Source organism: Cygnus atratus, chromosome Z, assembly GCF_013377495.2.
Source record: "Cygnus atratus isolate AKBS03 ecotype Queensland, Australia chromosome Z, CAtr_DNAZoo_HiC_assembly, whole genome shotgun sequence".
NCBI lineage: Eukaryota > Metazoa > Chordata > Aves > Anseriformes > Anatidae > Cygnus > Cygnus atratus.
Window position 1 is genome coordinate 22,835,291 of NC_066396.1, and position 25,995 is coordinate 22,861,285.

Consider the following 25,995-nt stretch of genomic DNA (forward strand, 5'->3'; position numbering starts at 1 on the left):
GCAGCTAGGCTAAGTATTTGATGTGTATGATTACATTAAACTTGAATTAACCCTCCCAGTCATAATGGAAGAGATGGCAACTGCTTCAGGCCAAAATTTCTCACTAATTACTGCAAGAAAATTACTAGTTTAGACGCAGCCTGTATCTCTGAGCCAGGAGAAGCTGAAAATATTTGTCCAGTAGCCCCTGCTCTGCACATAAGAAATAAGATATTTTGGCTCTTAGGGTTAGCAGAAGAGAGAGCAGAACATGAAACAGAGTTACAAACCTGTGAATCTTTCTATCACTGATGACACTCTTTTAATTTCATAGAATAGGCTTATGAAAACTGTAATACAGTGGGTTCTGGCTCAAGTCAACGAAGTGTGGGTGTACATATATATAGCTTAGCATATGAATGCTTCTACTGCTTTCAACTGAGAAATTTGACTGCATACATGTGTTGTGAAGAAAAGCTAAAACCTGACTAGCTGTTTTCCCTGTCATCAAAGCAAAACACCAACTGGAGCCTAAGGCATTGTTTGATTGTGGAAGCCTTCCCAAAATAAAGTGTTTTGGAGTTGATCGTGCTACTTTATTTTTAGTTCAGTGTTTAGAAACAGACTTCTTGTGAATCAGTAAGAATCTGAGCACAGATACCTGAAAGTCGTGGGATGCATCAGAAAGGTGGTAGTGGGAAATGATTTCTTACTAGTGAGTGAAGAATTGTTGTCTCATTGGGTGGATTGTCCTTGTTCTCCTGTATTCTTGAAGTGTTTGCCTTTTCAGGGGCTGGCCCTAATCAGTGCTGCTAATGGGCATGATCTAATACCAAAGCAGGCCTAGAGCTACAGTTGTGCTGTTGAGGTGATAATTTTGTCCTTAGAACTATAAAGAGCAACACCTGCAGTCTCCAAAGAGAAAGGATTATTATTTCTCCTTTCTAAAGAAGATTGTTCATTCTCTTTGTCATACTTGGAGAATCTTCAGTAGTCAAGATGTAATAGACCTCATGCTGTTGCATCTGTCCAAGTCTGCAATGAATTGGGGAGGGAGGAGTTTTACAGTGGGTAACAAACATTTAAAGCTTTGGGAAACAGAAGTTATAAGACAATGTGATTAAAATGCAGGAATAAAAGTCTGTAGAACTTGGTTTGAGCTTTGCAATGTTTTGCTGTGAGGAAAGGCTCCCAGTTCCTGGGCATGTATTGACACATAGGACAAGTGTGGTATCTTCTTAGTATGAAAAAAAGAATTACTTTGATAATAAAACTGAGCAGCTGCTAGGTAAGACTCTTACCTGGTTGCACAAAAAGCAAGGAATTGAGAAAGCTGCAGCAGAATAAAACCGTAAATGATTATGGGAAAATGCTTCCTGTACGTCCAATGTACCCTTGAGCAAAATTTAGGTGCTACGCAAGCCACAAGATGCCACAGAAGTATCTTCTAGGGAAGGCTAATAATCACTTGAAGTGTGTAATGTGTTTTTTTCTTGGGTTCAGAAATCCAAACTCAAAATGACCATTCAAATCTGAGGGTTTCACCAGCGGTGAAGCTGGTGAAAGGGCTAGAAAACAGGAGTTGAAAGGAGCTACTGAGGGAACTGGAGTTACATAGTCTGGAGAACAGAAAGCTGAGGGCAGACCTCATTGCTTTCCACAACTACCTGAAAAGGATGATGTGGTGAGGAGGGTGTCAGTCTTCTGGTCTCTTTTCCCAGGTGACAAGTGATAGGACTCAAGGAAATGGTCTCAAGTTGTGCCAGGGATGTTTAGGTTGGATATCAGGAAGAATTTCTTTGTAGAATTGGTGGCCAGGCATTAGAAGGGAAAGCTGCCCAAGGAAGTGGTGGAGTCCCAGTCCCTGGAGTATTTATGAGGTCTGGCTCTAAGAGACATGATAGGTGCAGCTGATAGCTGGTCTTTGATCTTGAAAGTCTTTTCCAACCTAGATGATTCTTAGGCTAAGAAGTCTTTTCCAATTATGTTCTAGATGAACAGCAGCAATGTTACTATGAGCTGGATTTCAAGTACTTCAAGTCAGGCAAAGCAAAGAGCTGAGTGACTTCAAGAAGGTTTTGAGCAAGTTTAAGGAACATCCTCTACTTGCTTTGTTTCTTTAGTAGTTCTGTTTTCACATTTTTTGTTTTACCTCATGTTAAGATGAAAAACATAACACTTTCCAGAATACTCCTTTGAAAACAATCTATTTTGTTGTCCTGTTTTAGAACATGGAAAACACTTTCTTTTTTAAAGTAGTAGGGCAAAATCATGTCTCCCGTGCTTTGTAAATCTGAATGCCTGCACAGTTCCCCGTAGGCCTGTCTGAACTGGATTTGAATGCCTTTTTGGTATAGGTTTGTTGTGCAGCCACAGTAGTATTAACACAGGTGCGGACAGCATTCAAAGTCAGCAATGAATCTGGGGAGGAGGAGATTTATTTCTTTTGTGTGTTACCTAACTGTAAGGTATTCTTTCAGCATGCTTACAAGGTTGTTGTTTCTCTGGGAAGCTGTAGGGGGGGAGGTTCCCCTCCAGCACTAGGTAACAGCTGGCAGCTATTGCTTGCGATGCTGTGCTAGTAGGCTGAGCTGTGCTCTATTTCAAGGTGACTGTTATATTCTTAGATTATTCGTAGGCGTGGCAGATTGCTGCTTTCAGATGCATCCAAAAATGAGAGACTGTTTTGAGGAAAAACAAATATTGTTTTCAGGCATTCTATTTTTACTCCATATATAGTTATCACTGCTTAATAAGAATTAAGGTTTTCGTCTGCGTCCTTACAGCGTACTCAGTTCAGCACAGCACCTTCAGGAAAGACTGGTCTGTCTGTTCACTGAGTTCCTTTTTCAGTTGTGGAGCTTACTGCCCTATTTTGTGTAGTATGAGGCCTGTTGATAGGTCACGTGTAGAATTCTTGTCTTTACAACCCTGTCTATATTTAAACCAAATTCAGTTTCTGCATTTCACTTAATAAAGAGTCTTGTCACTTCTGAACTAATGCAAAAAAAAAATCTGCTGGGGATGCTACATTGCTTGAATGTCAAGACTGCTTTGAATTTTCCTGGGCCAAACAGTTGAGTTCGGAATTTAGAGGTTATTTATCTTGCACCAAGGATTTACTCAGAGAAAGGTCAAAAAAAAAAAAGTGTTCTCTAATAGAAATATCAAAATAGATTAAGAAGTTGACTAAAAAGAATATGGAATGAAATCAAATATGAATGTAAAGGCTGTTTTTACCATGTGGAAAACCACGAGTATTCCACTAATGAGTCCTTTCATATGAAACATTCTGATAAATTTCCTGTATTAGAAATTCATCATCATAACTTGTGCAGACTGATCCTGCCTTTCTTATTTCGTGTGTACCTCTATATGCGAGGATGGCATAGACTCCTTATGAATCCAATGAAATGCTTTAAAATCTGTAAGTTGAGGGAAAACAACTGTGTTCCAGCAGGTGCAGAAAAGAAGGAAAGATCCCATTTCTTTGCTGCTTCTCAAAAACCAAACCTTAATGAGTAAATTAATTTGACAAGCAGATTTCTGCATGAAACATTTGCATTCTTACAAGAAAATATTTCAAACTTGTAGATCTCTTTTGAAATGTAAATTTAGCAATATAAATAAGTTCGGAGATTGCTTTTGTCATAAAATACAGTATATTGTGATAATTTGTTATGCCTTTCTGTTACAGATTAACTAAACTACAGATATTGGAACTTAGAGAAAACCAGTTAAAAATATTGCCAAAGTAAGTATGTATGAATCTTATATAAAGTACTTTGGAGGGTTTTTTTCTGTAGTTATACTAATGCATATTGAAAAGTAGATTACAACTTATAATTTGTAGCTAAGTAACCAAAGTAACTTCTCAAGAGAATTTCTCCTCATACTGCCGAAATCAGATACCCTTGCAGAGTGGTTGGTTTTCCTATAGAGGTTTGCATGAATTTTTCTTGGTACCTCTTTCTGTACTTGAAGTTTTCTGTCCCTGTCCAGCTCTGTGGATTTCTGGCCCACCTCTGGATCTTTTAAGTCAGGATGTGAGCAGTTCAGGAAGATCATTCTAAGGTGTCTGAAGGTTTTTTGCACACATCATTCTGTCAGTGCACAGATGCCTGACTGGGTACATCTCAGATGGCTGAGCACCTGAAACTAGACATTGGTAGTTAAGATCATTATCTCTAAATCAAGTGATGAGTTCGAGATGCTTATTCTGAATGACTGAGGAAGTGTGATTCACATGACGTGAACGTTTTTTTTTCATAGAATCATAGAATATCCTGAGTCGGAAGGGACCCATAAGGATCATCAAGTCCAACTCCTGGCACCGCACAGGTCTGCCCAAAAGTTTAGACCATGTGACTAAGTGCACAGTCCAAACGCTTCTTAAATTCACACAAGCTTGGTGCAGTGACAACTTCCCTGGGGAGTCTGTTCCAGTGTGCGACCACCCTCTCGGTGAAGAACCTCTTCCTGATGTCCAGCCTAAACTTCCCCTGCCTCAGCTTGACACCATTCCCACAGGTCCTGTCACTGGTGATAACAGAGAATAGGTCACCTGCCTCTCCACTGCCCCTCGTGAGGAAGTTGTAGATTGCGATGAGGTCTCCCCTCAGCCTCCTCTTTTCCAGGCTGAAAAGGCCCAGTGACCTCAGCCGCTCCTCATATGTCTTCCCCTCTAGACCCTTCACCATCTTCGTCGCCCTCCTCTGGACACTCTCCAACAGTTTAATGTCCTTTTTGTACTGTGGGGCCCAGAACTGCACACAGTACTCGAGGTGAGGCCGCACCAGCGCAGAGTAGAGCGGGAGTGGAGCATGTGAGCATTTTCATTTAAAGCACTTCATTGCTGAAGAACATAACAACCTGTTACTGTATTGCACAGTCTGCTATGCAGGTTCTACAATGCATTTGGCTTGTTTAATGTAATGGAAGCGTATATCGCAACCATATTTTCTTTAATTGTAAAATAGTTCTGGAAATCACTATAGCACTTGTTCTAACCTGCACCTGTCAGTTAAAATCTAGCATCTTTCTCCTTGCAAACTCCAATTTTGTCAGACCTGCCCGTGCTGGCAGTGTTGCAGTTCCTGTCGTTTCAGTGAGCAAATGCTCTGTCTTTTCTGACTCGGACCCAGCAGGTCTAAGTAGGTTAGTGCAAGTATAAAAGGTCAGTAAAGTTAGAAACACATTCCAAACATGGGCTATGAAGAGCCAGTTGTGGAGTCCTGAGCAGGTTGAGGTGTGCAATAAAAAGGTCCTCCTCTGGCAGCAGAAACTGGTAAAGGGTACTTGTTTCAAATGGTACAACTGTTTCAGATGTTTTGGTTGAGAAGAGAAGGTGCTAACAATTGAATATTCTCATTCTGTTCAGCTCATATGCTGGTAGAAATTTGCATGCTGTAGGCTGAAATGTGAATTGCCAGCCTTTCAAGTACACAGCCAGTTTTCCTAGTGACTAAAGTATATGCTTAAGATGTGAACAAGGGGTATGTTCTATTGGAATTCCCTTTTTGTCTGTCGAGATACCATACTGTGGTGTCTGCTGTATATAAATACCAAAACTCAAATCTGGAATGAAATATATAGCATCAGAAAGTGTGAATATAATTTTAAAGTGTGAAGCATTCTACCCATTCATGTGATATAAATGTTCTTTCCTTCTTTCTGATATCACTAATTTTCAGTAGAAAAAAAAATAGGGATGTAATTTGGGATAGTAGCTATGTAAATTAAGTTACTCCCGACTGAGGAGCAGTAACTATAATTAAAAAACATAGCTAATACAGATTTTGTTTACAAAATTACTCTGACCTTAATTGCCATAATTAACACTAATAGCATGAATTACATGCAATATTTTAAAAAGAGTAGTTTAGAGAGGTTTTTGTTTTTTGTAGTGATAAGAGGCATTTAAATAAATGTTATAATGTATTTAGGCTAAATGCCACTTCTGTTGAAGCTGCTGGGAGCTTTTTGTTGACTTCAGCGTTTTTAGGGTTTCATCCTTGCTGGAAAACTGAACAGCAGCTGTCATGAGGATGTCCTATGCAGCACCTCCTTAATGATCTACAGTACCTGCTGAGCTGTCACCTTTATTATTCTCTTCTGGTACTCTTGTGGTTCAATTAAGTGAGATTAAAGCTTTGGAGACTGCTTTAATTTCAACACATAATTACTTATTTTGCTATGGTGAGGAACTAGAAAAATATATTGTTTGTGTGATGTACACTGCAGAGAAAAAATTTATTGTGGTGCCCATAGTCTCCAAGAGGTGAATCAGCCTTTTAGGGTAGTACAACTGTGCAGCAGTTGACCTAACCAACAAACTCATCTGTGTCCTCGTTGAACTATTATGTCAGAACAGAAAGTGATGTGAAATTACAACTTACATTGTTTTCCAAACCTGAGTATGTGTTCTGAAAGGAATATGCTTAAGAGCTTTAAACAGTGTGTAAATTTCACTTTTTTTTTAATAATAAGATGTAGCAGTATATGCTAATATTTTTTTGCTATATAATTCTTTTTTTTTCCTGATCCCTGTCACTCTCTCCTTTTTAATATTTTCATTTTTCTTCTGTATTTGTAATGAAAGATATATTAGGATAAACTTCTACCAAATCAGCTAATCCTCTTGCTGAATTAACACGCGCATAATTTTTAACACTAAAGCATAAAGCACTCAAAAGAGTGTTAATCAAAGTAGCTAGCTAATGCCAACACACTAAATCAACCTTGCTTTGTGCCAAATGCATCATTTTGCTTGGAGCTTATCCACATCCAGAGACTGCAAAACTGGCAGTATTATAATGCAAACCAGCTCAATAAAAATATATCTGCTGAAAGGAAAGCAAAAACGTATTGAGAATATTTTAGATGCATTTTTCTGATAGGTAGATGAAAGTTTTGAGAAGGTGACTTAATGCAAATACTAAAACATGAAATTGGAAAGTGTTTTTTTTCTTCTGGAAAATTTTAAGCTTCTGTCTGTTGTGTAATTATGAATAAAAAGAGCAACTTTCCTAGAAGCACAGGTTTTGATAGGGTGAATATGATGATTCAGGGCCCAACCTTGCTATCACTCCAACCTCTTGATTTGTATGGTACGTGAAATATGTGGGTTTGTTAATCTTAGTGAAATTGACTATTTACAGCATTAGAATCTGAGGCATAATTCAGACTATCTGCTCCATTAGTGTTGAACTGATTTGACAGCAAACTCAGTAATATGAATTATGTATTAGATTTTTTTAGTTTGTCATAGCATTAGGCAATCCCATTCATAGAGGTAAAATTAAATGTAACTCTAATTTTTTGTTTGCAATTCTGAATTCCTCTTTTCCTTTAGAATTAATTTTTTCTGTTATTTTAACATTCTCAGAGTATCCGAAGCTTTGTGTGCATTTTGTTTCAAAGTATAGTCACTCTATGAAAAATATAGAAAAGCAAATAGCTATTTTATGACAATATTTCCTTAAATCAGTGAGTGTTATAAATTAGGAAAGCAATGGGGAAAGGGAGGAAAATAATTGACACCCTGGTCTTGCAAACACGTTTGTATGTTTTACAGTTGAGTGGATATGTTTGCTAAATTAGAGATGTTTTGGAAAAAAAACAAACCCACAGAATCAATAAAGTTATTTTATTATACTGCCAACGCTATGTAAAATACTTGAGAGAGACTGTTCTATTTCCAAATGGTAAGACCGGGACACTTGGTGAGAGATTTTTTTTCTTAAATGTAAAAATGAAGGTAAAGCATTATTGCTTAGAAGCTCTGAATCTGGTGACATTAGGTGTGTAGACAGTTTGGCATCAAAGTCAAATGGTGTACAGGAGGAAGAAAAAAAAATCACACGCATCTTGGAATTTATTAGTTTTGGATTTATTTTTTTTCTGTTTCTTTACCAAACCATTAAAAAGGAAAAGAGTTCATGTTGAACTCTTCTTAAACTGCAGGAAGATACCGTAGCCAGCCTTGTTTAAATTCACTTAAACCAGATCAAATTCTTTTCCTTTTGTCAGTGTTGCCTGTATTTTCCTTTGTTTTTAATGTGGGCAGCTAAACTTCACCCCAACTGCTCTCTCACTCGCCCTTCTCAAAGAGGAGGAGAAAATACGGTGGAAAAGGCTCGAGGGTTGAGATAAGGACAGGGAGATCACTGAACAATTATTGTCACGGGAAGAACAGACTCAGTTTGGAAGACCAATGTAATTTATTGCCTGTTACTAAGAGACTAGAGCAGCAAGAACTAAAAGCAAATGAAAGACAACTTTCTCTCATCCACCCTCTTCCACCTCCTCCCCCTGAGCGGCGCAGGGGAACAGGGATTTGGGGCTGTGGTCTCAGTCCCTGACACTTTGTCTCCGCTGCTCCTTCATGGTCACTCTGTGCCCTGCTCCACGCGGGGTCCCTCCCACGGGATGCCGTCCTTCCCGAACTGAGCCTGCGGGGGCTGCCCACAGGCAGCAGCTCTTCAAGAACTTCTCCCGCACAGCTCCGTACCACGGGGTCCATCCATCCCCCAGGAGCAAACTGCTCCAGCACGGGTCCCCCACATGTGGGCGGCAGCTCCCCCCAGACCCCCTGCTCCTGTGTGGGCTCCTCTCCACGGGCTGCAGCCCCGGCCCGGGGCCTGCTCCTGCGGGGGCTCTCCACGGGCCGCAGCCTCCTCCAGGCCACATCCACCTGCTCCACCGGGGGCTCCTCCAGGGGCTGCAGCGTGGAGATCTGCTCCATGTGGGACCCATGGGCTGCAGGGGGACAGCCTGCTCCACCAGGGGCCTCTCCACAGGCCCCAGGGGAACTGCTGCTGCATGCCTGGAGCACCTCCTGCCCTCCTGCTGCACTCACCTGGTGGGCTGCAGGGCTGCTTCTCTCACACTTCCTCACTCCTCTCTCCCAGCTGCTGTAGCACAGCAGGTTTTTTTCCCCTTTCTTCAATCTACTCTCCCAGATGCCCAACCAGTGTCTCTCCCTGGCTCGGCTCTGGCCAGCAGCAGGTCCCTTTGGAGCCAGCTGGAGCTGGCTTTGATCGGACATGGGGCAGCTGCTGGGCTCTGCTCACAGATGCCACCCCTGCAGCCAGCCCGCTACCAAAATCTTGACATATAAACCCAATACAGATGAAAATTCAGTTGAAATAAAAATCAAGACACTGTCTTAAAACTGTTGAAACGAACTGCCAAATAAAATGTTAAAAAATAAACCTTTTTCCAAATAATCTTTATTAAAACTGGTTTGACAAATTTATCCTATGATTTCCTTTAATTTGCTTTTTGAGGCTGAAATTTAGTTTTTCAGTGAAATTTTGGACTGTTATCGCTAGTAGCCCACATAATAGTGAACAGCTTGAAAACAGTAGATGCCTAGAAGCTTTGTAAACTGAATACATCAGGAAAAAAGAGTATAATGATTCCCATAAAGTTTTGAATAATGCAGAATCATCTGCTAGATCATTTAAGTGAGCCTTCAGCAGTGCTTTAGGGAGATGTTGGTGTAAATTAGTTTGCAAGCTATGGTGCTAAAGTCAGTTCAGTCTCAAAGCTTTGAGAAATTCAGCTTACACAGCCTTTCAGAGGGTCTTAAAAAACTTGTTACAATTTGGAAAATGAATTTTAGCAGCTGGTTTACTGATGATCTTGTATACCAGCTTGGAGAAATGAGGAAGAATGTTTCTCAGGTTCTTCTGGAGGTAGCCTTTTCATTTATTTTTTTCTTTAGTTCATTGAGAAGGTGGTAGTGTGAGTTAAAGGCCGTCTCCTAAAGGATGTGTATGTGACTACTTGAGCAATGAAGTAAAAATGGCTGCTTCTTTCAACAAGTAAAGAAATTTTCAACAGAATTTAGTTTTTGAAAGGTGTGCTCAGAACAACTGTAATACGTAATGTAAGATACTTGAAGAACAACTGAAACTGAACATCTGCATAGAGTATCTTGTGCTCACCCGGAGTGTTCTTGGAATATTTTGGTGTTTAATACTTTAATACTTTAATATTCTGGTAATACAAAAAACTTTCAATTTGGGCGCTCTTATATTTAACTTTTCCAGAATTTTATAGGAAGTACACATTTATATTTGAAGTTTTTACGTTCTAACTGTTCCAGTGAAAGCTATTATCAAATAAATACGAAACATAATGTCATACGAGAAACTCACAGACCCTTTGAAAATAGTGTTAGGTAGTACTGCTGTTGACTAGCGTTCTGATTGTGTAGGTCACCACATGCAGTGGCAGATGCTATCTGAATTGCAAACCACGTAGCAGTGACTTGCTTGCTTGTGGTGATCTAGTCTATTGTTTGGGAACCCTGGAACTACCATATTGACAACTTGTAATGTTTCCTCAGACCTTTTTATAAGCTTGAAATAAAAATAATTGCTAGTAGATTGCATGTGTGTGGAAAATTTTAATTTCATGATAGTTGCTAAAATTTTCACACAGGAGTGTAGTGATCGATCTCATGTGTTAAAGTGGAATAGAAAAAGCGCAACTCACTGTCTTGTAAGGAAATAATGCATTAATTAATTATTTGTATAGTAATTTTGAGCAGATATTCTCTGTGGAGTCCCTACAGTAAACATAAAGAGAAAATTTTGTCAAAACACAGCTTGAAAGAAGGTATCTTACCCAGTGTCAGCCATTGATTTAGTCTTTGCTGTAAGTTGGCTTAAAGAGTATTGATGTGTCATGAAATCCAATTTTAATCTGAACCATTTTGGGACTAAAGGAATAATTAGGATTCCAGACCATATCATATTGAAGCAACTTTGTCAGCACCCTGGAAGGGAGGAAGTGTTGGTCGTTACTGTGATGCAGCAGTCATCTTGTCTGTTTTTGTTAATCATTAGGAAGTGGTCTGTCTTTAGGAGGAAAACATGTTTTAGGAAGAAAACACATTGTGGTGATTATGACAGTAGGTGAAAAGCTGAGGCAGTTGAAGAGTGATTTCACTGAGTTGTTTTTTATCATTTAGACAACTCAACAACTCTAGTGGTTTTAATTTTTGTAAACATTTTCGTAAACTGATCTACAGATAAACTGTTCTTTGTGTGACAGTCACAGTATGATGATTCATGTACGGCTAATAACAGGATGAAAATTCAACTTTATTTAGGTATCAGTCCAGTTACAGTGTAACATCACTATTCAATACTGATTAAAATAATATATTTGTGTGAATACAGAAAGACTGGATATCATTATTTTCTTAAATCTAACTCTTATTAATCCCCTTCCTCTGTAGAACCATGTCCAGACTGACTCAGCTGGAGAGACTGGATTTAGGAAGTAATGAATTCACAGAAGTGGTGAGTATTACCTAGATAACAAAGCTTATACCTTATACTACTTTATGGAGCTCGTTTTCAAAATTGTGCATTTTCTTCTGCTTATATATTCTTCCTCAATTTGAAATAGAACACTGTAGTATAGTGGGGTTAATGTGCCAGTTAAACTTTATTGGTAATATGTATATGAATTATGAACACAGTGATTTGGCTTATAGTAAATTCTAACTGTTATTGTTTAGCATGTATTTAATGTAGCAGTTTTGTGTAAGCTGTGTATGACTTGCTTTTATTAGTGAGCACAACCTATTTAGATGCAAGGGAAATTACATTAATTCAGTTGTAAGTTTGTATATTGTTCAAAAAACGACAAAACACAGTTGAGGTGTTCAGGTTTTGCCTTTGTTGTGCTCAGTGTGCTTCTTGTTCTTGATGTCACAGACATACATCTATATAGAAGCACAGAATCGCAGAATAGTTTGTGTTGGAAGGGACCGTAAAGATCACCCTGTTACAACCCCCTGCCATAGGCAGGGACACCTCCCACCAGACCAGGTTGCTCAAGGCCCCATCCAGCCTAGCCTTAAATACTTCCAGGGATAGGGCATCCACAGCTTCCCTGCGGAACCTGTAAATCATTTAATGTCCATCTGCTTCTACGAGTACTTTTCTGTATAAGGGAATTGAAATAGTTAGAAGTATAGTGGAACATCCTGGCCTACCATATGATAAAGTCAAGCCTCTGTGTGCTACCAATAGGTACTTCATTAGCCACAGATCATGAAGAGCTAAACACTCACCTAGCTCTGTGGTTTGTTAGATATGGAAGTGTACTTAAGGAAATGTTCATGCCATACACTCATTACAATGTAGATACACCTGTGGGAGCCTTAAATTAATATGCTTGGGCCCATGTTATGCCATAAGAGCTGGGAAGTAAGTATAGGCTCTGAAAATTCCTATTTGGATATATTTTTGGCTGATCGCTTCATCTCTCCAAGCCTTTTATCTGGAAAAGTCAACTACTGAGAACTTAACTGCATTAAAATCCATTTGTAAAAGTACAAAAATGGTTGGAACTGCTTTTTTTGGGGGGGTCAAGGTCTGTCTAAAATGTAGTCTTCACTCATAAAAAAAAAAAAAAAGTTTTCTCTTGGAAAATTAATTATTAGAGCCAGGACTGCAGTAATTTGTAGAGCAGTATTATCTGTTTACAACATAAAGAAATTAAGTTCTGAATTTAACCAAACTTGATTGTAGCTGTTATGGCACAGTAGCACATGTTTTATGTTTCTTTCTCAGGAGGAAGTTTAAATGGTAAAAATTCACTCATCCTTGCTGCAAATGCTTTCCTAAGAAGTGGTCTTTCTCAGATATAATAAGTTGTAATGAGAGCTTATCTTGTGCTTCATTTTATGAAATGTTTTGCCTATATTTTGCTTTGTTTTCTACCAGAAAACTAAAATTCGTTTCCTAGTTTTCTCGGTCAATATCTTGTCAACTTCATACTATTTGAAAAACCAGCTCTTCTCAGTTGATAGAATTTAAGTTTTTTTAGACCTTTTCCAGGAGAAAGAACTATACACAAGATTCATCAATTGTGTGCTCCAGTTGAAAAATAATAGTTCCTGTAAAAATAGTACTTTTTGTAAAGATTTAGTTCTGTGATCAAGTTCTTACCACATTTTTTTATATCTAGTATATATATACATTTCAAAAAGTAAATTAATCTGGTTTTTTGATAACACGATGAAAGAAGTGAATATAACAACTATAATAAGACATTACTTAAATTTGCCATATATGAATCACTGAAGTTGTTTTTGAATTTCAATACTTTCTATATGGAATTTTTAAAAATCTGTTTCCCTTTTCAGCCTGAAGTACTTGAACAATTGAGCGGACTAAAGGAATTTTGGATGGATGGTAATAGACTAACACTTATTCCAGGGGTAAGTCCTTTTACTATATCAAATATTTAGTGTTTTAATTTACAGTGGTATTTGCTTTGTCAGCTAGCACATGTGTATATTAAAGTTGATGTATAATTTTAATGTTACTCAAAGCCAAAAATCTAAGTGCTGCGTAAGCCTTTACTGGCCTACTTAGAAATTGTCACTGACCTTCAGAGTTGGGAGCAAAGATTTCATTTCATTGAAAGTTCTGTTGTCTAAAAATAATGTTCCAAATAAGGAAAGGGGTGAAAATCCTAGATCAAATCCTGTATCAAATGTAGAGCTTCCCAGTCTTTCAAAAAGGAATTACTTTGTGTTAGAGAGCAAGCAGGAATATACAGGGTAAATGTTATGTGACTTTTTACTGGTAAAGGCTGTAAAACAAGCAATGACTGTTAAGGACTTCATGCAGAGTGTACAATAGCAAATTCCCAAGAAAGTGTTCTCCTGATTTCATGAAGGTTTCTGACATCTCTTGGAATTACATGGGGTCAAGGATGACCTATTATTACAGTACTTGTGAACCTGTGTTAATGTTCTAGTAAACTAGTATTTAAAATCTGGGAAGCAGCTGGTCTGTTTTCAGAGTTAAAATCATTAGTGACCGTCTGATGTGAGGCTTTCTTGTTTGATTAATAGTCTTCTGTACTGTCTTTCCTCACTTCAGCTAAGAGTTCCTTGAGAAGAGTTGAGTGGATGTTAAACTTTTCTACTTTATTATAAAAGTAAAACTGTATGTTCGGAAGCAATTGCTTCTCACCTTTGAAGATCTTAAAGACTAGTGTGTATGAAGTCTGTATAAATCTTCAAGTTTATTCTTGGTTCATGTGAAAATGTAATACATGCTATACTTTAACTTGTTTTGTTCTTCAGTACAGGTTAGTAGTTCACTCATGTTGCTTTTGAGGTTAAGTAGAATGCAATTTAACACAAAATGCAAAAAATAAGCATTAAAAGACTTTAGATGAGTCTGATTATGTCCTTACATTATACTGTGCACCTCTGTTCTTCTGTTCTAAGGCTTCTAGCACTTGATCCATGGTAAATGATCAAACACTTGAATTTACAGCGAGAGAGGTCTTCAGAATAACTGTAGTGCCTGTGTCTCTAGCAACATGTTAACTGTATGTGTCAGCACAAAATATTTCGTTATAAGTTTTGGGTATTCAAAATAAAGTTGTATTTCAGCATTGTAAATAGGTTTTCACTTTTTCCTGTGGCATTATATTTCAGAGACAGTTTGTCAAAACTGCTGGCTTTTTTTGTTGAGGAGCTTGCACTTCCTAGAATACATTTTCTCTTTCTTTAGTTCATAGGCACTTTGAAACAACTGACCTACTTGGATGTTTCTAAAAACAACATTGAAGTGGTTGAAGAAGGTATTTCAGGTTGTGAAAGCCTACAAGACCTATTGTTATCCAGTAATTCACTTCAGCAACTGCCAGAGTCTATTGGTTTGTATTTTCATTTAATTCAAGCTCTAAAAAGGTTATAAGTTAGACACAGAATACTTCAAAATACACAAATGGTATTTTAGATCTAAGTTTCGATTGATTTAAAGCTCCAGTTTTGGATAAAGCTGAATAAAACATTCATATTTGTTCTGGAGCATTTTTAATTTTATACCGTAGTTTGTAAACGGATGAGTAATTGTTGACTGTAACAGAGTTTTTTGTTTGTTTGTTTGTTTTTAAAAAAGATACTTATTTCCTCTGACTGCCTTGTGGTAAACTGATAAATGAGTTCTGTAAACTCACCTGCTCACTTTTAGTGGATGTGTAGCACTATGGGAATTACAGGGAATACAGATGATTTCCCCCTAATTAAAGATCAAAACTTGATTTAATAATCTCCGATGTGTTTTTGACTCAATTATTCATTTTTCTACAGGTTCCTTGAAGAAAGTAACAACACTTAAAATTGATGAAAACCAGTTAATTTATTTGCCAGACTCCATAGGAGGGTATGTATTTCACTGGAATAAAACATTGTGTTGCCTTTCTGCAAGTTTGTCTGTAAAAATGGTTTCTGTATTGAATGTTTGTACACTTCTCTACCTGATTTAATTTCTTCTGCACATTTATGTCTTAATAAAACTGATAGCAATTACTTCATATCTTTCTTCTGTTTTTCAGCATGTGTGATGTTTACATTTTATTTGATATCAAGACCTATGTTACTCACTCATTAAAGTAGCCACCAATCTATAAAAGAAAAATTTAATGTGAAAGGCGATATATATTGACAAAGGCATGCAGCTGCCTCAAAGTGTTTTTGTCAGTATCATAGCAGTGGCCATGTTAAGTATTGCGGGTCATTGAACCAGTATCAAAAAGCTTGTAAAAAGTGAATCTGAACATGCATAATCATCTGTTTTGTATATTTTAAGGAGAATTTTTACTTCTTAATCAGCAAGATTTTTTTTTACCAAGTTGATATTCACAAATGATGGTAAAAATAACTGGTTCAGAATTAAGTGCTATACAGATGAAGGATATTTGTTCCAATCCATTTTCTCCTATTATGATTAATGTACATTATATTTTGCTGTCAGAATTTACAAAATACTTTTTCACTGTTAACATGTTGTATGTTCACTGTCTCCAACTGTAAATTCTTACACTCAGCAACTGCTTGGCTATGATCTGTCTCATTCTGAAAGTTTTCAGTACCTTGACCCTCCTGTTTTCACTGAAAGCTCTCTTCTGAGGACAATGTAAAGGAGATTAAGAAAAGATAAGAATTTAGGCAATTAGTAAAGGACTTTCTTGGGTTTGAATTTCATTTGGGTGCCAGAGTTTCATTTTGAATTTCATTTGTAATTGTTACTGGTATTAATGTAATTTAAACTTAGTGCCCGATTAATGTTGGGTGAATTAACCTGTATAGCAGAGTAATATTTTTTTTCAGGTTAGTGTCAGTAGAAGAGCTGGACTGTAGTTTCAATGAGATTGAAACTTTGCCTTCATCTGTTGGGCAACTCTCTAACATAAGGACATTTGCTGCAGATCATAACTTCTTAACACAGCTGCCACCAGAGGTATGTTCGTACTTACAAAACTGTAAACTGAAATATTTTCATGGATACTAAACTGCCTTTTCTGTACAAATTTTATTTGGTTAGCAAGTTGAGAATTCTTGAGTAGGTTTTGTGTGTGTGTGTGTAAAGGAGGGCATGTATGAATATACAAGTTTTCAAATAATGAAATTAAATCTGAAAAATTTTTGAAGCAAGAATTAGAATTCAGTTGCTATTGTATGGAACTAACAGGAATATATAAGAATAATCCTAATTATACTTAACAAGGAAAACTAGCTGCAGTCTAGTTGTTTTAAAATAATAACAACTCGTATATTAGAGCTGTGAAAGTGAATTAATTCTTTTTTTTTTCCAGATAGGAAATTGGAAGTATGTAACAGTGTTGTTTCTGCATTCTAATAAGCTTGAATTTCTCCCGGAAGAGATGGGTGATATGCAGAAATTAAAGGTCATCAATCTGAGTGACAATAGGTTTGTGAACACACAATTTAAATAAAAGTAGTGTAAAGAGCCATAGCATTGCAAATGTTTTATTGTATCTTATGTCTATCCTCCAAATGTAGGTAGTGTTATTTTTATGAATATATCACGCTCTTTTTCATTATATCTCACCCACAGTTTATAAGCTGACTGAAATGTATGTATTTTATTGTTGCTATGTTGTATTTTATTTATTATTGGTCCATTGTATGAAGATGTATTTCTTCGAATTAGGCACATACTTGATGACTTAAGCATCTGCATTGATGCACAGCTTAGATACACCCATGGTTGTTAGCATGTATTTTTCTAGGGAATTAATTTGTTCTCTTCTTAACATTTCTATTTGATTCTTAGCTAAAAATTAATAGCTTCCTGTATTGCATATGGAGGACATAAAACAGTATCACAGTATACTGTAGAACACTTGAGTGTGCTGGAGAGCGGGGAAGGAGTTGTGCTTCATTAGAGCCGGTTATTAAAAACTGGCAAAACCCTTCTCATTGACGAACTGCCAGTTCACAGAAATGAAATATATTGGGAGGGAGAAGTCTGAGCTCTCCCTCCTGTTATCCAAATCCAGCTTCTCTGTACTCTACCCATAGCCTGATACCTCCATTAATGCCAGAGCTCTTATTATTCAGGGCAGCCCCATTCACATACATTTTCTTTTTTTTAGGAAAAATAAAAACAGTATTTCAGGTGTGAAATTTTTCTTTTCTTTTTCTTCTTTTTTTTTTATTTTTCTTAATTGGAGCATGTTTGTATTGAAAATTGCTAAGAATCCAAATTAAAGTATAAAAAGAAATAGTCCTGATTTTAAGTCAGATAGTTGATTTACATGCCATGATAATGATTGTCTTAAAAATAGTATTCATATCACTGAACTGAGTTGAATTCAAGTTACCTGTCTCACTTTTTAAGCTGCTTGCTAAATTGGGTAGAAGTTCACATTTAAAAGAAGATTCTAGGTACAACTTTTAATCTAAATTAAGTGCTATTACCTTTCAACAGTGAATAGTTATTAATTTAACAATATCTGTAGATGTTTATTGTAAGCATTTTTTGCAGGCTAATGCAGCACTGTTTCTTAGCAGTCTTAGTATTGATAAGTGTACTTACATAAACTTTTCTTCTTCTAATTTACAGACTGAAGAATTTGCCATTTACCTTCACAAAACTGCAACAGCTCACTGCTATGTGGCTATCAGATAATCAGGTGAATTTTTTTGGGGGAAAATATATATAGAGAGATGATTTACTTTATTTTTAATGGAGTTGACAAGTACAGAGCAAACCATAATATAATGAGAAGTGTGATACTGTGTATCTGCATCAGTAATTCCTTGACTTCATTTTGTCTGTTCTCCTAAACTAAACAACATTCAGTCTACACTACTTCAGCGCTTTGCATAGTTCTGGCAAAGTTCCGCATTGTTAGAAATCTAATTTAACACAATTTAGATTATTTTTTGTTGTTGTTACTTTAGGCTTACAGGAATGGTAGTGCTTGATATGTAGCTAGTACTTGAATATGTAGCATGTTGTTTCTTCCACAGATATACCATTGGGGAAACTTAGTAAAATACATGATAAATGATGTAATAGAAAGCAGAGCAGTTTTCAAAGTAATGGGATGTATTATATATATCATATTTACTTTTTACATCTGTATATTGTCTTAACGGTTCCTTCTTTGATTGCTTCTTAGTCTAAACCGCTTATTCCACTTCAAAAAGAAGCTGACCCCGACACGCAGAAAACAGTTCTTACTAATTACATGTTCCCCCAGCAACCAAGGACTGAGGATGGTAAGAATTTCTGAAATACTCTGTCTGAATGTTCACTTTTTGAAAATAAAAATGGGAAGACAATCCAACTAACATGATTTTCACTTGATAATACTTAAATAAAAGTTTTAAGTAAAATTCTAAGTGATGAAAAGTCTGTTGAGTGAGATATGCAGTTTAAACACATGATCCACGTATTAGTAAATTCTAGGTGAAAATATGTTTCTGTTGCAAGTGTGCATGTGAGGAAGAGTGAGGTGAGGAATAGACTGGTAAGATTATGTTCTGCGATGGATGCCGCTTCCTAATGTGACATCCTTTTTAATTCGGGCAGAGTTTAATGCTTTGGGTTGAAATTCTCCTTGCCAGGTGTCTGCTTTAGACTGACTATTTGGCAAAATGTCAGACTCCATTACTGAGTACATAACTCTGGAAAGTTTTATAGCATTCTGTAGCTTATTGTAAGTATAAAAAACAAAATAAACAAAAAAAGGAAAAACGCTTTTTGCTTACATGTAATTCAAACTGCTTTATAAAAGGTTAGTCACAGAATATGAAGACCTTGCCAAAAAGTTATTTCTGCACTCTTGTGAAATAGTTAGGAAAATGAGTAACATTCCATGAGTAACCCCACTGGGCGTTAGGGTAAGAGTGTAAAGTCTGTATGTTTCTCCACTTTCTTTCCCCTACAGGCAAAAGGAAAAACCTTGTACCTCTTTCACAAAAGTCAGACTATTTTTGAGATATATGAAGTAGAGTATGCATGTACTTGGATTGGGTGGGTGGATGGGTGTGGGTGTGGGGAGTGGGGTTAATCAATGGGAATAACTGAAAACTCTCAATTGGCAACATTTTATGTTCCATGGCACAAACGTCTAGTACATTGAGAGGAGTAATCAAAAACATCTACAAAAACAGTAAATTATGCATCGCTTTTAGTGCCCTCTAATGCAGATAATGAATCTGCAATCCCTGTGACAGAATGTGAGAGTTAAAAAAAAAAAAAAAATCATTTGGAGGTTGTCATTGAAGTTGAAAGTAGTTCCTGAAAGCATTATGTCCATTTGAATTTTATTTTACCCAGGTGCTGGGTTTCTTTTTGTAGACAAAGAAAGGGCCAATTGTTTGGCTTAGGTTGACAGAAGACCTCCTTCTGAACAGTCATGCCAAACAGAAGGTTTAAAGTTCAATAGATAACCTTTTATAAATTTCAATTAAAAAAAAATTTAAATAAAACTTTATAAAATTCTTTTTTGGGTGTGTCAGGAATTGTTTCAGGCATAAAGAAGTCTATTAGAATATTTTCAGATAAGTTAAAATAGAAAATTTATCCAATAAACAGAGTAACAAATAATTATATGCGTATTATATATGTATACTATTGTATATATTTTTATATTATAAATGTCTATAATTAAGCATTTTTCTATTTCAGGTATAGAAATATCTAGAAACAGTTAATATGAACAATATTGGCATTTCTAGAGAAGTATATGGTTTAGTATATAGTGGTGATTGCAGACTTATTAGACTGGCACACTAAAATAGAACCTAATCCATGTAACACAAGGCATAGAAGCATGCTAGAATAAGACAGTGGGTAAACAAAAGATTTTTTTTCTCTTGTAAAATTAGTCAAGAAATACTCTGTAAAGCTCCTCATTTGTATAGCTGTTATATCTTGTGTTAAGTTTTAGAAGCTTTTTGTTTATTTCAGGATTGGTAATACTGAAAGTTCTTGTCAGAAAGTCACTTTTCTGTTTCCCTTATCATTAAGTGAAATCAGGTGAATTCTCTTAAATGTGCATAGTGAGACCATATCACTGAAGTCAGTTTATAGTAATCTAAGTATCATTTAATTTGTTTTGTATAAATACATATTTTTTTATTTTATATAAGTATTTTGCAGAGAGTTATGCCGAAAATTTGCAAATGTGAGGGTTCAGGCTAGAGTACAGCTGCATCTATGAAGTGTTTAGCCTTACAGATAGGGATGTTACTATTATCAAAATACAGCCAAGTTCATAAAGCAGTGAGAGCTCAGTAGTTTTCAGTTTACTGATCACTCTCTCTTACCTTTTCCAGTATACATATAAAAATTCACCAATGCCATACAAGAAAAAGAAGGAAAAAGAAGATTTTTATTTTGTATAATGTATCCTATTCTTATAAGAGTCTTTTTTTATTTAGTTATGTTCATATCTGACAATGAAAGTTTCAATCCGTCTTTGTGGGAGGAACAGAGGAAACAGCGTGCTCAGGTGGCATTTGAGTGTGATGAAGACAAAGATGAGAGAGAGGCACCACCTCGGGTTAGTATTAATTTTTTTTAAACAGTTGATGCTTCTCTCCCTATCACTCCCATCCACACTCCCAAGTCCCATGCTTTTTCTTCATCTGGCTATAGATTTAGGTCTTCTGAAGAAATCATAGAATCACAGAATGGCTCGGGCTGGAAGGGACTTTATTAAAGATCAACTAATTCCAACCCCCCTGCCATAGGCAGGGATGCCACCCACTAGATCTGGTTGGCCAAGGCCCCATCCAGCCTGGCCTTGAACACCTCTGGGGGTGGGGCATCCACAGCTTCTCTGGGGAACCTGTGCCAGTACCTCACTATCCTTACAGTGAAGAATTTCCTCCTAAAGTCTACTATAAATCTATCCTTTTTTAGTTTAAGACCATTCCCCCTTGTCATATCATTATCTACCCAAGTAAAGAGTCCTTCTTAATCCGTTTTATAAGACCCCTCTAAGTATTGAAAGGTCACAATGAGGTCTCCCTGGAGCCTTCTCTTCTGTTGGCTGAACAGCCGCAGCTCTCTCAGATGTTCTTCATAGGAGAGGTGCTCCAATGACAGACTTTGTTTATTAGTTTAAGAGTATCTAACTGGAAAAACTCTTCTCCCCCTCAGATCACTTAAAAAGGAGCACCAGGGAAAAAGTCTTAGCTGGTTTAGGGTGTAATTAGGAGACTACAGAACTGGTGGTTCTGTGGAGGAGGGATAGTGGGGAAAAAATGGTTAATCCTAATTTTCCTTTAAGTACGTTACATCTATTATATTTCTTCCTGCTTGCATTCAATGGACAAATTAAAAAAAAAAAAAAGTGATTTGTAATTCTGCTGGGTTTTATAAAATTGTTTTAATCCAGGTAGACTCAAACAGCTAAATGGAAATCCTACATTCCTCTGCTGAAAGTTTTGTCCTAATTCATTGCCTGTTTGAAAGCTAATACTTTAATTATGGCATTTAATTAAATTCAGAACATTCCTGCTCTTTTGTTACACAGGAAGGCAATCTGAAGAGATATCCAACTCCATATCCTGATGAACTGAAGAATATGGTCAAAACTGTCCAGACAATTGTACATAGACTAAAGGATGAAGAGTCTACCGAAGATGTTGCCAAGGAATCAAAACGAGAAAGCCAGGCAGTTTCTGTAAAAGATGTGGGGGTAAAGGTTAGATAAAGTATTCTCTTTTGACTTCACTAGAACATCCAAATATCTAGAGTATCATTGATTCATTTTCATTCTTCTTCTCTACATTAATGCTTTAGCGTTAATTAAAGAGCAGAATTTACCTTTTCATCATCTTAACAAGTCTGTAGTAAATGTCTGTTTTGCAGTAGTAATTTTCCTGTAACACTAAGAACAAGGAAGATGGCTTGATTCTCAGGAAAATACAAAATGTTGATGTGCTGCCAAGCTGTTGACTCCAGTTTCTGGAGGATGGCATCCTTGTCGTTACCTGATTCTCTTTTATCCATGAAACTTCAAAAGGAAAATCAGGATTATCTCTAAAAATCTTACTGCTGCCCTTATGACTGAAGGTTTAATACAATAAGTTGGAAAGGCACACAAGTGGCTAAGAGGTTGATGTAGCCTGATGTGATAAGTGATAGGACTATTTGGCATCTGTTTGCTGCTGACATGATACTGTACGTATTCTTGGCCTTTTTTTAGTTTGTTGTTGTGGTTTAGCCCAGCTGGCAGCCAAACACCACACAGCCGTTTGCTCACCCTCCCCCCTCCCTCTCCGAGGTGGGGGAGAGAAACGGGAAAGTGAAGTCTGTGAGTTGAGATAAAGACAGTTTATTAAGACAGGAAAAATAATAATAATAATAATAGTATTAATAGTAATAATGTGTACGAAATAAGTGATGCACAATGCAATTGCTCACCACCCGTTGACCGATGCCCAGCCTATCCCCGAGCAGCCGGCCCCCCACCCCGGCTAGCCACCCCTATATATTGTTCAGCATGACGTCAGATGGTATGGAATACCCCTTTGGCCAGTTTGGGTCAGCTGTCCTGGGTCTGTCCCCTCCCAGCTCCTGCTGCATCCCTAGCCTGCTCGCTAGCAGGACAGAGCGAGAAGCTGAAAAGTCCTTGGCTTGGTGTAAGCATTGCTCTACAACAATTAAAACATCAGCATGTTATCAGCGCTCTTCTCATCCTAATCCAAAACATAGCACCCTGCCAGCTACTAGGAGGAAAATTAACTCTGTCCTACCTGAAACCAGGACATTTGTTTAACTGGAAGTTTAATGGTATGATTGACCCCAGCAGTGAGGGGAGTAAAACCAATTGGAAAAGGGTGGGGACTATAATTTAGTAACCTACAGAGATTTCTCTCTACCTTGTATATTTTGTGCTTGATAATTTCAAAGGTCAGATTTTCCATTTTATAGTTTTCCAAAATATTCAGTGCTAAGTCTTAATATCATATGATACTGAAAAACCTTTCAGGATGTTTTTTCTACAAATGTTCTTAATCCTGTAGACTTCAGAAATTGTTCCAGTAAAGAACAAAGCTGATGAGAGAAAGCAATATTCAGCCGGAAGCTCTGTGCAGAAGCCTACTGAACCAGAAGCTGAGCACTGCACTGCAAATTCACAGATGGTTGCACTTGTTAAAACCTTGCAGAACACGAAAACAATTGTCAACCATGAGGACACGCTTGAGGTATGGCATTGTGATGAATATCATAACAGTCAAAGAATTATGCTGGTGTTGCATTGAACTAGTTACTATGAAAGACAAAAATGTATGTTGACAAAAGCAGAAAATTGCCATCCATAAGTGCTGCAAGTACAAATGGGTTGGTAATATTGTTTTTACTTCACACTATATGAAGTAAAAGTTGAAATAGCTAGTAGAAAGTTTGTAATGAAAGATATATGCATTTAAAGAAAAATAAAGCAAACTTGATTAAAACTTTAAGTATCAAGCTGTGGAAAGACTCAAATAGGATTTTTCCATTTTTTTTACTTGACTTTCAGTACTTCAGTATATAATAGTAATTGTCATTGAAATGTCAAAATGTCGTAGCAGTGTGAGCAATCAAAAACTTGTATATCCAAGTGACTACCCGTTCATTTCAAATAAAAAGTGGAAGGTGTGTTTAAGAATACGTATTCATCTATATTTAGTAGTAAGTTGTCATGAATGACTTGAATTGTATTTACTTCTTATAAAAGTCAGACACTTTTACTTTCCGAACTCTTTGTGGACAAACAACCATATATTCTTTTTTTATTTAGAATATGTCTCAGACTTATGACAAAATTTGGAACTTGCCAGTTAATCAATTGCCAGTCACAACCTGTAAAATGCTTCTTTTCATATTTTCACAAGCAGATTATTTTTGTCTGTGTTTTGCAAGCAGTAGAGCATGCATATATAATACATTGAAGAGGCTTTGTGACAAGGAGTTGTGCCTGTTGCTGGCTCTTTTCCCCCCTTAACGTGTTCTTGCTGTTACCCGCTTTCTGAAAATATTGGATTTTATTTTTTAGTTTAAAAACATAATTTCAGAACAATTGTATTAGTTGTCTAACAGTGGAACCATGTCTTTGAAGCTGGCTGTGTGCGTGTTAAGGAAATGCAGCAGCAGTATGTAGTCAGTGAGGGATACTGAATTCTTTATGTCCTTGTAGTAACTTGCTAGTAGTTTTGTTACAGCTCAGTCCAGATATTTAAACCTTACATGCATACAAGTTTTTCATTTCAACATTAATTGCACTTGTTATATGTCTCACCCAAAGCTGAAGGGCAATGTGATGGAGGCAGTGCTGAGGATGTCTGTTCTGATTGCAGAGGAATAGATTTGATTTTTATTTATTTACTTATTTAATGAAGGCTGTCACACCATGTTTGCTACTTCTCACTCAGGTTTATTCTCCTGTACTGCAGTCCAAAGAACTCACCAGATTGTTGGTATCATGGAAGCGGTGGTACTCTAGAAGGTTCTACACATTAAATGTTCTGAAACTTTTAAGAAAAAATTAACATTGACTTGTTTTGCAATCTGCGACATGTTTTGTAGCATTTTTAAGAGAAAGCATGCTTACTAGAAAGAAATTTTCACGGTAGGGAAGGAAGTTTTTTTTTTCCCTTCAGAATATTTCTGAAAACCTGGCAGTAGGATACTGAATCTGTTGCCTGGCTCCTGTTGCAGGCAACTGTGTCAGTTAATCTCTTTCATATAGTGCACTGAGCTCCATCTTATGGTTAGGAACTAGTGATTTCTAGCGTAAATCTATTCAGCATCTATTGTTCTTGAAGTTAAATAACTTCTCTTCCATTTGGAATTCACACACAGTGTAAATTTCAAGATAAAAACACAAGCTATACTTCCTTTTTTTTTTTTTTTGATTAGACTGTGCAAACTAAAATCAATCTTCTCTCACAGCGTAACTCTCTGTTCCTAAGATCACCTAGTTTGAGCTGTTTTCTGCTGAACTGATACCCAGATCATCAGTCTGGGCCGTTTGCTAGTTCAGTGGTAACTTAAAGGCAGTCAACATTGTAGGCAGCTGGAAAAAGAGTAGAAGCAAACATCATTGATGTGTCTTATCAGGAGTGAACAGGTAAATTCTGTAGGACATTTAAGACCTCAGCTAGAGCAACATGTGCAGTTTTGAGTACTGAAATTCAATGAAGGTGTCAAGCAATTACAGAGTCCAAAGAGAGCAATAAAAAGCATTAAAGATCTAGAGAACTTCTAAGGAAATCTGAAAGTATTGATGTCCTTTAGTCTAAAAAATGTGAAGGTCCTCGGGCAGGAAGCAAGGGAGGGGTTAGGCATTAGCAGCTTTACAACACGTTGAAAGCAACTGCAGAGAGAAAAGGAATCATTTGTTACTAGTTCCACTGGCAGTGCTGGGGGGGGTGGGGAAGGAGTTGTAATGCAATAGCATAGATACTTCCCCATCTGTTGCTGGAAACTTAAAGTTTGTATGTGCCACTTCATGTTAATGTCTATTACCGTGTTACTGAATGATGACATCATGATTGTTTCTTTTCTGACTTAAACTCAACCAGAGGTTCTTCCAGCAGGGGAAGAATATTTCATCTGCTTGCTCTGAGCAGGTTCTTGCAACTGAAGTTACCCACCAGTTTGATTAGCATTTCCACAGAGTTCATCACTGACAAAGCAAGTCTGTATA

The 25,995-nt window shown here is 37.0% G+C and overlaps 1 protein-coding gene across 8 annotated transcripts in view; it reads left to right on the forward strand.

Annotated features, from left to right (window-relative positions):
* The window catches only part of ERBIN (erbb2 interacting protein), a 124,823-nt gene that overhangs the window by 76,462 nt on the left and 22,366 nt on the right, over positions 1 to 25,995 (forward strand). For 7 of the 8 annotated variants that reach the window (XR_004779800.2, XM_050716138.1, XM_035553466.2 and 4 more), the window contains 12 exons: positions 3,677 to 3,733; positions 11,234 to 11,297; positions 13,154 to 13,228; positions 14,541 to 14,685; positions 15,122 to 15,194; positions 16,142 to 16,271; positions 16,627 to 16,742; positions 17,901 to 17,970; positions 18,463 to 18,562; positions 20,732 to 20,853; positions 21,832 to 22,002; positions 23,327 to 23,509. Coding sequence is in view for 7 of the 8 variants with exons in the window: in XM_050716138.1 (XP_050572095.1) it covers positions 3,677 to 3,733; positions 11,234 to 11,297; positions 13,154 to 13,228; positions 14,541 to 14,685; positions 15,122 to 15,194; positions 16,142 to 16,271; positions 16,627 to 16,742; positions 17,901 to 17,970; positions 18,463 to 18,562; positions 20,732 to 20,853; positions 21,832 to 22,002; positions 23,327 to 23,509 (1,306 nt within the window). In the remaining variant the exon portion in view is untranslated. The remainder of the gene's footprint in view (positions 1 to 3,676; positions 3,734 to 11,233; positions 11,298 to 13,153; positions 13,229 to 14,540; positions 14,686 to 15,121; positions 15,195 to 16,141; positions 16,272 to 16,626; positions 16,743 to 17,900; positions 17,971 to 18,462; positions 18,563 to 20,731; positions 20,854 to 21,831; positions 22,003 to 23,326; positions 23,510 to 25,995) is intronic. The other variant, XM_035553469.2, reaches the window with a different exon arrangement.